At 37.9% G+C, this 15,350-nt stretch overlaps 1 protein-coding gene across 1 annotated transcript; it reads right to left on the bottom strand.

Annotated features, from left to right (window-relative positions):
• Positions 1-14,601: 14,601 nt before the first annotated feature.
• On the bottom strand, positions 14,602-15,000 carry LOC135943497 (tRNA-dihydrouridine(47) synthase [NAD(P)(+)]-like). The gene has a single exon (XM_065490056.1). It carries the CDS (start codon positions 14,998-15,000, stop codon positions 14,602-14,604), a length of 399 nt encoding a protein of 132 aa, XP_065346128.1.
• Between the last annotated feature and the right edge of the window lie 350 nt (positions 15,001-15,350).

The raw sequence follows: 15,350 nt of genomic DNA, 5'->3' as shown, positions 1-15,350 counted from the left end.
CCTCTAAGCCTATCAATTCCAAAGTGTTTTTATTGTGGTATTCATCTGGTTCGACTTCCAGGAAGCGAACGTTGCATAGTTTTGCTTTTTTTTAAACTACAAACCAGGCCAGTGTTAAACCGTCACCACTGTGACGTCACTGCTTTCGAGGAAAAAATTGCTTTGAATTGAAATCGGTTCGATAGTAACATATTTTTGAAGAAAAATTCATCATTTCGTTACCATTTCGCTTCCTAAACCCAAAACAATACATTTCATAATCGATTAATGAGTGAATTATCGGCTCTCCAATATTTAAAAACTGTTCATTTTTCGAAACGTAAATTTCAGTGGTCTTATCAACGCTTTAAGATTTTAAAAATTTTAAAAGGAAATCTTTATAGTGCTTAATGGTTTTTTATAGGGTTGGGAAACTTAGACTGTACAAAATGGTCGACTATTTTTAGACGCTTTTTGCCCTCAAAAAGACTGTTTTTGGTGATTTAGACGGTTTTTAGACTGTTTTGAGAGGGCTGATTTCTGGTGCCAAAATTTCATGCATTTCCGATACTTTTTCAGTTTTTCTTTTAATTATTAAAATTATGGGCCAAATAATTCACTTAAATATTACCAAGGTTCATTGGACAAAACAGGAAAATGTACTTATATACGAATAATTTTTTAAATTTTTGTCTCACAAATGACGCCACCAACGACATATCTAATAGAGCCCTGCACGGGTGTAAGAGTGCGGGTTTATGCACTAAAAACCATGAACTATTTTGTGAAGCCGCCAACAGATGACGCCACCGTATACTTTCAATTTTAAGGCACTTGCAGACTTAATCCTACCATTGTGCATTCTTCAGTTAATTTTCTTTCTTTTGACGTGCTGAAAACCAATATCGGTTATGCTAATCGGTGTAGAATTGTGAAATACTATTTTATAAATTTAAAATATTTTCCGACGCTTCTACGGCGAATAGCTGGACTGATTTTGGTTTTTGGCACGTCAAAAGAAAATAAATTAAGTGAAGAATGCAGGATTGAGTCTGAAATCGCAGCGGAAGTGCCTTAAAATTAAATTTATTACGAAAGTATACGGTGGCGACATCTGGTGGCGGCTTCGAACACTCAGGGCTTAATGCAACTGGTGAATAGCAAAATTCATAATATGAAGAATCGGGGTTTCGGTAATACGGTTGCGGGTTTTTGGAACACACATCACCGCGGGTGCGGATTAAAATTTAAAATTCCGTGGGTGGGTGCAAGTGAAAAAATCCACCCGTGCAGAGATGGCTCTGGGAGCCTAGATAATCGCGTCAAATCAACGTTGCTTTGTGTTATATTATATAATATGAGAATTTCCCCACAAAACGACCTATTTTGGGGGATTTTAGACGGTTTTAGACTGTTTCGGGCGGGTTCAGATGATTTTTGGCAATTTAGACGATTTTAAGTGGGTGTCAATCGTCATCATATTTCATGATTCGTGAAGATTTCATGTTTTTGGAAAGAAATAGAGCACAGAAAAAAATAGTCGATCGTCTAAGTTTCCCAACCCTAGTTTTTTATAAAAGATTTGCAAAAACACTGCCAGAAAACCCGTCTCAACTATTGAAATTTTCAGTTTAAAAAGAAGAAAAGAGGCGATGCTCTGTGAGATTCTTTTTATAAGTGAAAATGCGATGTTTTAATGATCTCTGTGTCATTAATTCGCAATTTGAGTCATGGCCTGTAAATAAAAATAGGGAAAATCTGTTATGCACTGTACAAATTTAGAAATTAAAAGAAATAAATGCGAAGCGTCAAATTATTTACTATTTTATATTTAATTTTTGAAGCCGTTTAAAAACAATCTTCAAATTAGCCGTTATTTTTCATGCTAAAAAAATTACACAATGAGGTACAAAATATATAATTTACAATTGAATTAAAACGGAAATTTTTCATTTGTATTTACTTAACGGAGAGAAGCAAATTTTGAAGAAATAAGTAAAGCATTCGGGAAAAAACTTCGCTGATGGTCTTTCTCCAAGGCCACAAAATATTTGATTTTGGTGTCCGCATGACAATAAAGGGGCACACTGGGTCGGCGGCCTTCGCGCACTCGTCGATGTACGCCCAGTCGGCCATTTTTGTGTACCTCTGCTCCCGCGACCTCAAAAGCAAAAAAAGGTCGAGTACGATTATATTAAAGTTGGAAATAACATTAAATTTAATAAAACCGAAAATATGGCAGAGGCTTGCTGCTCGGCTACGAAATAAATAGTTGATTTTACCTGTAAAATCGTAAAATCGTAAAATTTTCGAATCCGCTTAGAAACTATCCACAAATGAGCCGTGATTTTTCATGCTAAAAGAGTATTTTATAAGGCACAAATAGTAATAATTACAATTGAGTTAAAACGTAAATTATTCATTGGAATTATTTCTTTGGTAAAAAAGTGGAGCCAATTTTAAAGAATTGAGCAAAGAATTCAGGAAAAAACTTCGTTGGCGGCCACAAAATATTTGTTTTGTTAAAGGTAAAATAAAATATGCAGCGTTAGAGCGAGATGAAATTTCATCAATTCAAAGAACGAGAATTCCAAGCAATCCGGGTTATTGTTAAAGAGTTGCAAATGCGTCAGAAAGGCTTGGAATTTTATTGGGATTTTCGTGGCAGAGCCAACCTTTTGTCAGTCAGACATTCACACTCCCTGAAACAACTCGTGTTTTCGTTTACTCTCGGCTGCTGTGAAATGTCTGGATCTGAAGAAAAGCCAACGAGGAGCTCGGCTCCTATCTCAGACCCTGATGATAGGTAAGAAATAATTAATGTAGCCAAAATTTGGTTTCACTTATTAATTTATATACAAAATTCAGTGCAGGGTCAGAAGACGAGGAAATAATTCGAATTCTACAAAAACCAGAGTCGCAGCAGCAAATGGACGAACCCCGAATTCTCTCAGGTATGTACGGGAATTTGGTTTTAACATTTTTTTATTTTTCCATTCCTGAGTTACATTTTAATAGATGTTTTTCCGATTTTAAAAATCCCGTAATGATAATCACTATACATATAAAAGGGACACTTATTACATTTTTCATAATTGCGATAATTGCAGTTCCGAAACGCCCAAAAAGACCTGATTACTCAAACGATCCTCAAAGCCAACGAGGAAACTCGAATTGTCCCGGAGAGGTGCATCCATCAGAAAGACCAAGGAGGACGGAATTTGGGGTCGGAATTGCTCACGCCTCTACCAGTTCCGATCAGCGTAAGAATTTGGAACCATCAATAGTTAAAATGTTAATATTTCTAAAAACAGGGGCAAATTACATTCCTGGAACTTCGCTCAGAGAGTATCTACCCGAACAGAGATTCCAAGGCCAACTGATCCCTCCATCCCAGCCGATAGCAACAGCTTCGGGAAGACACGCGGGTTTTCAGGCTGCATATTTTCCAAACCATGAATTTCAAAAACAATATTCTAAGAATCCCGATTTTTGGGCGCAGCACGAACCTGAAAGAAATCATCTCATGCCATCTCAAGTTCCGAGTGGTAAATATAAATAATTAGGAAATTCTTGAATATTCTAAAATTATTGATTTTCTATCTACCCTTTTCCAGATGCATTGATTTAGTTTAACCTAATTTTTTTCATTTCCTATGTAAATTTTAAGCCTTAATTTGAATGAATGAATGAATTTATAATTAAACTCATTTAGAAGCATTACTGGAAAATTATCGAGGGTCTGTAGAGAGTTCTTTGCATCATGGAGGAAGTAGTTATTCTTGCCTTTCAAAAAATGAAAAGTGGCAAAGCTTCTGGTCCTGATGGGATGAATTATGAAAATCTTAAAATCTCAGCAAAAATTTTACTCCCTGAGCTCACTTCTTTTTTCAATTTGAAAAAATGATTTTTTTGTTTTTGAAAATCCCACAATCACTTCATAGGGAAACTTTATTTTACGTTTTTGTAACAATTGCAGTTCGGAAACGCCTAGAAGGATCTGATTATTCCAACGATCCACAAAGTCGACGAGAAAACTCGAATCGTTTTGGGCAGTCGCATCCAGCAAAAATACAGAGAAGGACGGAATTTGGGGTCGGAATTGCTCACGCCTCGACTAGTTCAGCTCCATGTAACTTCATTTTAGAGCCTTCAATCATGAACACATTTTGACATTTCTAAAATTAGGGGCCAATTACATGCCTGGATCTGCGCCTGGTTTATATCTACCCGAACAGAGACGCCAAGACCAACGGGCGACTCTAGCCCAGCCGATTGCAACCGCTTCCGGAGGACACGCGGCTTTTCAGGCTGCATATTTTCCAAGCCAAGAACATTATTACCAAAAACAAATGAATCCTACGTTTGCAACACAGCACCCAGTTGCAACAGATCAAAACCATCACAGGCGACACAGGCCCTCGCAAGTTCTGAGTGGTAAATAGAAAAATTAAAATAAATTTTTTTTGAAATATTCTAAAATAATTGATTTTCCGTCACGTTTTTAGTAAATCCTGCTGCTGAAAGTGCCAAATCTTCCCGAAAAGAGACCCTGCTTCCGCAAGGTATAATCATACTTTTCTTAAATTGATCGTGAAAGAATTTAGTGAATTATTTCTCATTTTATTCCCTTTTCAGATGCATCGGAGGATGAGAATAAGATACAGTGCCCTCACTGTGATTCCAAATTGTCCAGACCTGATCACTTGCGTGTCCATATATATAACAAGCACAATGATTTCCACTTTTGCATGGTTTACTATTGCGGACGAGATTTCGGAACACCGAAAGAGCTGGAGGATCACATAGAGAAGGATCACAAAGAGAAAGAGAGAGGGAAAGTGTTAAAGGAGAGAGCTCAAGGAAAAAGATTTGCTTCTACAGTCTGTCCGTTCTGCGAAGAGTCACAATCAGCATCTGGTATTCTCCAACACTTCGAAAAATGTTCAGCATGTGACTCATTATCGGCAGTCCGCAAGTGTGAATTGCATATCCCATGCACGATGTACTTCAGAAACGCAGAGGAGAAGAAGAAGCACGACGAGACAGTGCACAAGAACCACAAGGGATTTACAAAGTCCAGCTAACTTTTAAGAAGAATGCTAAAAGCGATCTGAACACTAACATCGCTTTGATTAAAAAATTCCTGGGTATGTAAAATTGAAACAAATGGAATATTTCCGATCGTCCTCCTAAACAAGATTCAATTTTATGAGAAAACACTTGCCGGAAGAATACCCAAGTATTGTAGAAGAAAATACAATTTTAACAGCTCTTAGATTTAGTTACACAGATTTTAAGCTTTTGCCCGTGGAAATCTTTCAAGCTAGAATTTAGTTCGAAAATTGTCTAAAAATAAAGCATTAAAAATCCTCAATTTTTGTGTTTCAGTGAGAAAATGAAATGTTTTCCTTAAAAGAACTTAGGAGTTCGCACCATAGGGGTTGATACTCTCAGGAACAGTCTTAGAAGAGGGTCAAATGAATTTAAAGATCATTTTTAGAAACAAATTATGCGGGATTTTCAATTTTTCGACCTGAATATCTCGGTCCCTGAGGACGCGAAAAATCCGTCCGTCATACGCTTACCGTTATCCTATAGATGAGCTTTCAAACGCGGGGTAGCACGGTCCCGTCGGGCCCCTGGGGCCCGTAGAACAGTCCTCCGAACTCTAAAATTCTGAAAATCAACGTTTTTCCGACTTTGAAAATGAATAGTTCGAGCCCTAAAAGGTTTGGGCCGAACCAAAAATTAAAATGACGCCCACAAAATTCCATGTTGGACATTACCAAAATCGACCCGTTATGGGCCTCTGGGGCTCACCGGGCCAGTCTAATAATCCACAAAACATCTCGTTTTATTCTTTGTTTTAGGGATATGAAAAATTATGAATTGTGAGAAGTATAGTATATAGAGAAATAGTATAGTTTTGAGTCATGAAAGTTATTTTTTTTTAATTGCGGCTTTTCGAAAGGGGTGTGTGTTTGGCCTGATTAAAATCCACCAATTGTTACTAGCGTAAATTACTGACTATATTCAGAAATCTGATTAAATTTCCAGTTTTCCCCCACTCAGCAAAATTTTCTCAAATTTACTATTTTCACACAAAATTCATCTGAACAGTTTATCTGGTCATAACAACCTTAAAATTTGACATTTGATCTTTGGAGCTTGCCTCAACTGCCTCATGAATAGGACGTTTGTGATGACGTAGAAACTGGTCGAGGAATAAATAAGACGAATTAATTTCTCTTTTATTGACAACACGAGGATGAATCCTGGTTTTAATTATATTCAACCTTAAAATAGTTGAGGTTAAAATAAATGTGATGGCCAAAAGTGGTTAGTTTAGTGACTCGAATTTCTCAAATTGCTCAACGGGCTGGGAGGCCATGATATCCGTTCGCGTTGTTATTGGCAACAGGGTTTCAGCATTCGTGCCAGTGCAGTGCGCGCCCTTCCCGCTCCGAGGACACGGATAAAAAGAGTAAAATAAAATTATTAAAATTTTTCAAAGCATTTAACTATTTATTACGATAGTTTATCTAATTTTATCTGAATTTTTGAAGCCGTATTTGCAGTTTAAACTATCCCTCATATTTTAGCAATGATATGATTTATAATTTTAAAAAATTACATTTATTGAGGTGCAAAGAATAATTAGTACAATTAAGTTAAAACGTAAATCTCGATGAAATTACTTCTTTACTTAACGAAGAGAGAAGGCAATTTTGAAGAAATGAAGTAAAGAATGCAGGAAAAAACTTGCTGGTGGTCTTCTCTTCAAGTCACAAAATATTTTTAATGTTACTTAGAGTAAAATGCAGCGTAAGAGCGTATGATATTTCGTAAATTCTGAGAATGCGCGTTCCAAACAATCCAGTTTATTGTTAAAGAGTTGGATATGCAGCTTGGCATTATTAGGATTTTCGTGGCTGAGCCAACCTTTTGTCAGTCAATCATTCTCACTCCCTGAGTAAACTCGGGATTTCGTTTGCTCTCGGCTGCTGTGAAATGTCTGAATCTGAAGAAAAGCCAACGACGAGCGCGGCTCCTATCTCAGACCCTGATTACAGGTAAGAAATAATTAATGTAGCCAAAATTTGGTTTCACTTCTTAATTTATATACAAAATTCAGTGCAGGGTCAGAAGACGAGGAATAATTCGAATTCTACGAAAACCAGAGTCGCAGCAGCAAATGGACCGAGCCCGAGATCTCTCAGGTATGTACGGGAGTTTGGTTTAAACATTTTGTTTTTTATTTTTCCATTCCTAAGTTATATTTTAAGAGACGTTTTTCCGTTTTTAAAAATCCCGTAATGATAATCACTATACATATAAGGGACACTTTTTACATTTTTAAAAATTGCAGTTTGGAATCGCCCAAGAGGATCTAATTATTCAAACGATCCTCAAAATCGACGAGGAAACTCGAATTGTTCTGAAGAGGTGCATCCAGAAAAAAGACAAAAAATGACAGAATTTGGGGTCGGAATAGCTCACGCCTCGACCAGTTCAGATCAGTGTAAGGAGAATTTAGAACAATCAATAGTTAAAATGTTAACATTTCTAAAAACAGGTGACAATTACATTCCTGGAACTTCGCTCAGAGAGTATCAACCCGAACAGAGATTCCAAGGCCAAGTGATCCCTCCATCCCAGCCGATAGCAACAGCTTCGGGAAGACACGCGGGTTTCCAGGCAGCATATTTTCCAAACCAAGAATTTCAAAAGCAATATTCTCTCAATTCTGAATTTTGGACGCAGTACGAAGCTGAAAGAAATCAAAATCATCTCATGCAATCTCAAGTTCCGAGTGGTAAATATAAATAATTAGGAAATTCTTAAATATTCAAAAATTATTGATTTTCTCTCTACCCTTTTCCAGATGCATTTATTTAGTTTAACCTATTTTTTTCATTTTGTAATAATTTTTTAGCCTTAATTTGAATGATTGAATGATTTACTATTAAGCTCATTTAGAAGCATTACTGGAAAATTATCGAGAGTCTGTAGAGTTCTTTCCATCATGGAGGAAGAAGTTATTCATGCCCTTCAAAAAATGAAAAGTGGCAAAGCTTCTGGTCCTCATGGGATGAATTGTGATAATCTTAAAATCTCAGCAAAATTTTTACTCCCTGAGCTCATACTTCTTTTATTAGCCTTAATTTAAAACAACGATTTTTTCGTTTTTGAAAATCCCGTCATCACTTCATAGGGAAACTTTATTTTACGTTTGTAACAATTGCAGTTCGGAAACGCCCAGGAGGATCTGATTATTCTAACGATCCTCAAAGCCAACGAGAAAACTCGAATCGTTCTGGGGAGCCGCATCCAGCAAAAATACAGAGAAGGACGGAATTTGGGGTCGGAATTGCTCACGCTTCGACTAGTTCAGCTCCATGTAACTTCATTTTAGAGCCTTCAATCATGAACACATTTTGACATTTCTAAAATTAGGGGCCAATTACATGCCTGGATCCGCACCTGGTGTATATCTACCCGAACAGAGACGCCAAGACCAACGGGCGACTCTAGCCCAGCCGATTGCAACCGCTTCCGGAGGACACGCGGCTTTTCAGTCTGCATATCTTGCGAACCAAGAACGTTATTACCAAAAGCAAATGAATCCTACGTTTGCAACACAGCACCCAGTTGCAACAGATCAAAATCATCTGCTCTCTCCTCAATTTGCGAGTGGTAAACAGAAAAATAACAATAGGAAATTCTGAAATATTCTAAAATGATTGATTTTCCGTCACGTTTTTAGTAAATCCTGCAGCTGAAAGTGCCAAATCTTCCCGAAAAGAGACCCTGCTTCCGCAAGGTATAAATCATACTTTTCTAAAATTGATCGTGAAAGAATTTAGTGAGTTATTTCTCATTTTATTCCCTTTTCAGATGCATCGGAGGATGAGAATAAGTTGCAGTGCCCTTACTGTGGTGCCAAATCGTCCAGAGCTTATGGTTTGCGTGGACATATTTATAGGATGCACAAAGATTTGCACTTTTGCATGGTTTACTATTGCGGACGAGAATTCGGAACACCGGAAGAGCTCGAGGATCACATAGAGAAGGATCACGAGACTGATAGAGAGATAGTGTTAAAGAAGGGATCTACAGGAGAAGAGTCTTCTACCGTCTGTCCATTCTGCAAGAGATCATTTACAGCAAGTTCTATACATAACCACTTCAAAACTTGTGACACAGCATCGACCGTCCAAAGGTGCGAATTGCATATCCCATGCGTAATGTACTTCAGAAACGCGGATGATAAAAAGAAGCACGACGAGACAGTGCACAAGAACCATAAGGGATTTGAAAAGTCCAGCTAACTTTTAAGAAGAATGCTAAAAGCGATCTGAACACCATCGCTTTGATTAAAAAAATTCCTGGGGATGTAAAATTTAAACAAATGGAATATTTCCGATCGTCCACCTAAACGAGATTCAATTTTATGAGAAAACTTACCCGCAGAATACCCATAATTATTGTAGGATAAAATACAATTTTAACAGCTTTTGCCCGTGGAAATCTTTCAAGCTAGAATTTAGTTCGAAAATGGTCTAAAAATAAAAAGCTTTAAAAATCCTCAATTTTTGTGTTTCAGTGAGAAAATGAAATGTTTTCCTTAAAAGAACTTAGGGGTGCGCACCATAGGGGTTGATACTCTCAGGAAAAGTCCTAGAAGAGGGTCAAATGATTTTAAAGATCATTTTTAGAAACAAATTAAGCGGGATTTTCAATTTTTCGACCTGAATATCTCGGTCCCTGAGGACGCGAAAAATCCGACCGTCCTGCGCTTACCGTTATCCTATAGACGAGCTTTCGAACGCGGGGTAGCACGGCCCCGTCGGGCCCTTAGCGCAGTCCTCCGAACTCTAAAAAGGGTGAAAATCAACGTTTTTCCGACTTTGAAAATATAAGCTCGAGCCCTAAAAGGTTCGGGCCGAACCAAAAAATAAAATGACGCCCACAAAATTCCATGTTGAACATTACCTAAATCGACCCGTTATGGGCCTCTGAGGCTCACCGGGCCCGTCTAATAATCCACAAAACATCTCGTTTTATTTTTTATTTTAGGGATAAGAAAAATTATGATTTGTGAGAAGTATAGTATATAGAGAAATAGTATATAGTTTTGAGTCATGAAAGTTATTTTTTTTAAATTGCGGCTTTTTGAAAGGGGTGTGTGTTTGGCCTGATTAAAATCCACCAATTGTTACTACCGTAAATTACTGACTATATTCAGATATCTGATTAAATTTCCAGTTTTCCCCCACTCAGCAAAATTTTCTCAAATTTACTATTTTCGCACAAAATTCATCTGAACAGTTCATCTGGTCATAACAACATTAAAATTTGACATTTGATCTTTGGAGCTTGCCTCAACTTCCTCATGAATAGGACGTTTGTGATGACGTCGAAACTGGCCGAGGAATAAATAAGACGAATTTCTCTTTTATTGACAACGAGGATGAAGCCTGGTTTTAATTATATTCAACCTTAAAATAGTTGAGGTTAAAATAAATGTGATGGCCAAAAGTGGTTAGTTTAGTGACTCGAATTTCTCAAATTGCTCAACGGGCTGGGAGGCCATGATATCCGTTCGCGGTGTTATTGGCACCAGGGTTTCAGCATTCGTGCCAGTGCAGAGCGCGCCCTTCCCGCTCCGAGGACGCGGATAAAAAGAGTAAAATAAAATTATTAAAATTTTTCAAAGCATTTAACTATTTATTACGATAGTTTATCTAATTTTATCTGAATTTTTGAAGCCGTATTTGCAGTTTAAACTATCCCTCATATTTTAGCAATGATATGATTTATAATTTTAAAAAATTACATTTATTGAGGTGCAAAGAATAATTAGTACAATTAAGTTAAAACGTAAATATCGATGATATTACTTCTTTACTTAACGAAGAGAGAAGGCAATTTTGAAGAAATGAAGTAAAGAATTCAGGAAAAAAACTTGCTGGTGGTGTTCTCTTCAAGTCACAAAATATTTTTACTGTTACTTAAAGTAAAATGCAGCGTAAGAGCGTATGATATTTTGTAAATTCTAAGAATGCGCATTCCAAACAATCCAGATTATTGTTAAAGAGTTGGAAATGCAGCTTGGCATTGTTAGGATTTTCGTAGCTGAGCCAACCTTTTGTCAGTCAGTCTCTCACTCCCTGCGAGTAAACTCGTGATTTCGTTTACTCTCGGCTGCTGTGAAATGTCTGGATCTGGAGAAAAGCCAACGAGGAGCGCGGCTCCTATCTCAGACCCTGATTACAGGTAAGAAATAATTAATGTAGCCAAAATTTGGTTTCACTTCTTAATTTATATACAAAATTCAGTGCAGGGTCAGAAGACGAGGAATAATTCGAATTCTACGAAAACCAGAGTCGCAGCAGCAAATGGACGAACCCCGAATTCTCTCAGGTATGTACGGGAATTTGGTTTTAACATTTTTTTATTTTTCCATTCCTGAGTTACATTTTAATAGATGTTTTTCCGATTTTAAAAATCCCGTAATGATAATCACTATACATATAAAAGGGACACTTATTACATTTTTCATAATTGCGATAATTGCAGTTCCGAAACGCCCAAAAAGACCTGATTACTCAAACGATCCTCAAAGCCAACGAGGAAACTTGAATTGTCCCGGAGAGGTGCATCCATCAGAAAGACAAAGGAGGACGGAATTAGGGGTCGGAATTGCTCACGCCTCTACCAGTTCCGATCAGCGTAAGAATTTGGAACCATCAATAGTTAAAATGTTAATATTTCTAAAAACAGGGGCAAATTACATTCCTGGAACTTCGCTCAGAGAGTATCTACCCGAACAGAGATTCCAAGGCCAACTGATCCCTCCATCCCAGCCGATAGCAACAGCTTCGGGAAGACACGCGGGTTTCCAGGCAGCATATTTTCCAAACCAAGAATTTCAAAAGCAATATTCTCTCAATTCTGAATTTTGTACGCAGTACGAAGCTGAAAGAAATCAAAATCATCTCATGCCCTCTGAAGTTCCGAGTGGTAAATAGAAATAATTAGGAAATTCTTGAATATTCTAAAATTATTGATTTTCTCTCTACCCTTTTCCAGATGCATTTATTTAATTTAACCTAATTTTTTCATTTTGTAATGATTTTTTATCCTTAATTTGAATGATTGAATGAATTTATTATTAAGCTCATTTAGAAGCATTACTGGAAAATTATCGAGAGTCTGTAGAGAGTTCTTTCAATCATAGAGGAAGAAGTTATTATCTTGCCCTTCAAAAAATGAAAAGGGGCAAAGCTTCTGGTCCTGATGGGATGAATTATGAAAATCTTAAAATCTCAGCAAAAATTTTACTCCCTGAGCTCACTTCTTTTTTCAATTTGAAAAAATGATTTTTTTGTTTTTGAAAATCCCACAATCACTTCATAGGGAAACTTTATTTTACGTTTTTGTAACAATTGCAGTTCGGAAACACCCAGGAGGATCTGATTATTCCAACGATCCACAAAGTCGACGAGAAAACTCGAATCGTTCTGAGGAGCCGCATCCAGCAAAAATACAGAGAAGGACGGAATTTGGGGTCGGAATTGCTCACGCTTCGACTAGTTCAGCTCCTTGTAACTACACTTTAGAGTCTTCAATCATGAACACATTTTGACATTTCTAAAATTAGGGGCCAATTACATGCCTGGATCCGCGCCTGGTGTATATCTACCCGAACAGAGACGCCAAGACCAACGGGCGACTCTAGCCCAGCCGATTGCAACCGCTTCCGGAGGACACGCGGCCTTTCAGGCTGCATATTTTCCAATACAAGAACGTTATTACCAAAAACAAATTAATCCTACGTTTGCAACACAGCACCCAGTTGCAGCAGATCAAAACCATCACAGGCCCTCGCAAGTTCTGAGTGGTAAACAGAAAAATAATAATAACAATATTCTGAAATATTCTAAAATGATTGATTTTCCGTCACGTTTTTAGTAAATCCTGCAGCTGAAAGTGCCAAATCTTCCCAAAAAGAGACCCTGCTTCCGCAAGGTATAAATCATACTTTTCTAAAATTGATTGTGAAAGAATTCAGTGTATTATTTCTCATTTTATTCCCTTTTCAGATGCATCGGAGGATGAGGATAAGATACAGTGCCCTCACTGTGATTCCAAATTGTCCAGACCTGATCACTTGCGTGTCCATATATATAACAAGCACAATGATTTCCACTTTTGCATGGTTTACTATTGCGGACGAGATTTCGGAACACCGAAAGAGCTGGAGGATCACATAGAGAAGGATCACAAAGAGAAAGAGAGAGGGAAAGTGTTAAAGGAGAGAACTAAAGGAAAAAGATTTGCGTCTACAGTCTGTCCATTCTGCGAAAAGTCACTATCAGCTTCTGGTATTCTCCAACACTTCGAAAAATGTTCAGCATGTGACTCAGTATCGGCAGTCCGCAAGTGTGAATTGCATATCCCATGCACGATGTACTTCAGAAACGCAGAGGAGAAGAAGAAGCACGACGAGACAGTGCACAAGAACCACAAGGGATTTGAAAAGTCTAGCTCCTAGTTCACTTTTAATCAAAATGCTAAAAGCGATCTGAACACCATCGCTTTGATTAAAAAATTCCCGGGGATGTAAAATTTAACTAAATGGAATATTTCCGATCGTCCTCCTAAACAAGATTCAATTTTATGAGAAAACACTTACCCGCAGAATACCCAATTATTGTAGAAGAAAATACAATTTTAACAGCTCTTAGATTTAGTTGTACAGATTTTAAGCTTTTGCCCGTGGAAATCTTTCAAGCTAGAATTTAGTTGGAAAATTGTCTAAAAATAAAGCATTAAAAATCCTCAATTTTTGTGTTTCAGTGAGAAAATGAAATGTTTTCCTTAAAAGGACTTAGGGGTGCGCACCATAGGGGTTGATACTCTCAGGAAATGTCCTAGAAGAGGGTTAAATGATTTTAAAGATCATTTTTAGAAACAAATTAAGCGGGATTTTCAATTTTTCGACCTGAATATCTCGGTCCCTGAGGACGCGAAAAATCCGTCCGTGATCCTATAGATGAGCTTTCAAACGCGGGGTAGCACGGCCCCGTCGGGCCCGTAGAACAGTCCTCCGAACTCTAAAATTGCTGAAAATCAACGTTTTTTGAACTTAAAATTAAATAGCCCAGGCCCTATGGGTTTATTCTGGACGAACTACAAATATTATAATGACGCCCACAAAATTCCGTGTCGAATGGTACCAAAACCGTCCCATTAAGGACCTCTGGGGCTCGTCAGGCCGGTCTAAAAAACGAGAAATCATCTCGTTATATTTTTCGCAGGGCCCAAATGGGCCGAAACGGGTCCCAAAAGATGTGAACATGGCGATATTTCAACCTCCGTACAAACAGCTCCATTTTTTAGAAACAGCAAAACGTTTTCTTTTTAAATTACAATCTTGATTATTTTGTGGCCAGTTTTTGAATTTGTTTTTAAAACAAATTAATAATACATACATAAAATTATTTTATATCAATGTATGAAAGCAGGTTTAAAGACTCAAAAATTAAGCTAACGATTGTCTACGCATAATTAATCGTTTCAGCGACTTATTGCAATCCATCATTTGCAATTTCAGTAAGCGTTTGCCTTGTGTTTCGGCAAAAAGTGGAAGTGCTGCGGCACCGGTCCGAGCAGCAATTCGCTGATGGCGACCCAGTCTGCGCTCCTCGGACTGGCCATCAGGGTCTCGAGGTGGTCGCGGCCGCGGAACGGTGGCGGCCGCTCGTTGATGGCCTGCGGCGGCCGCTCCAGCAGGCCGAGCGGCACGTAGCGGTAGAGGAAACTCAGCCACTCGAGCAGAAAGCGGCGACACGTCTCGACGCCCTTGTCGTCGCTGCCCCAGTGCTCGAGGCCAAAGTTGACGTACTCTTTGAGGATGTCCAGGCGCTCGCCGGACGAAATGTCCCACTGCCGCTGCTCTTTGATCTCTGTGAAGATCCACGGCTTCATCAGCGCGCCCCTGCCGATCATCACGAGTCCGATTATATTAAAGTGGGAAATAACATTAAATTTAATAAAACCGAAAATATGGCAGAGGCTTGCTGCTCGGCTACGAAATAAATAGTTGATTTTACCTGTAAAATCGTAAAATCAGTCCAGTTATATTTTTTTTGCTACGTAAAAATTTATTTAGCTAATTTTTTAACTCTTAAACTCAACATCTTTTAGATAAAATAGTAACAATCTTAACGATTAGTAAATTTTGAAGGAAAAATTTAGTTTAAAATAGCTTAAAATTAACGAGTCTCATTGGATGGATCCAGCAACGCAGCTTTCTCAGTAAAAAAATCAGTAATCGTGTGCGGTTTCGGACAACTCCG

This window comes from Cloeon dipterum, chromosome 1 (assembly GCF_949628265.1).
Source record: "Cloeon dipterum chromosome 1, ieCloDipt1.1, whole genome shotgun sequence".
In the NCBI taxonomy this organism is placed as follows: Eukaryota; Metazoa; Arthropoda; class Insecta; order Ephemeroptera; family Baetidae; genus Cloeon; species Cloeon dipterum.
Note: the sequence above shows the minus strand (reverse complement) of the source record. Positions and strands in the feature narration are given on the sequence as shown.

Bases quoted from the DNA above. Each gene is read 5' to 3' on its own strand.
- LOC135943497 (XM_065490056.1), bottom strand. From the start codon at position 15,000: ATGATCGGCAGGGGCGCGCTGATGAAGCCGTGGATCTTCACAGAGATC.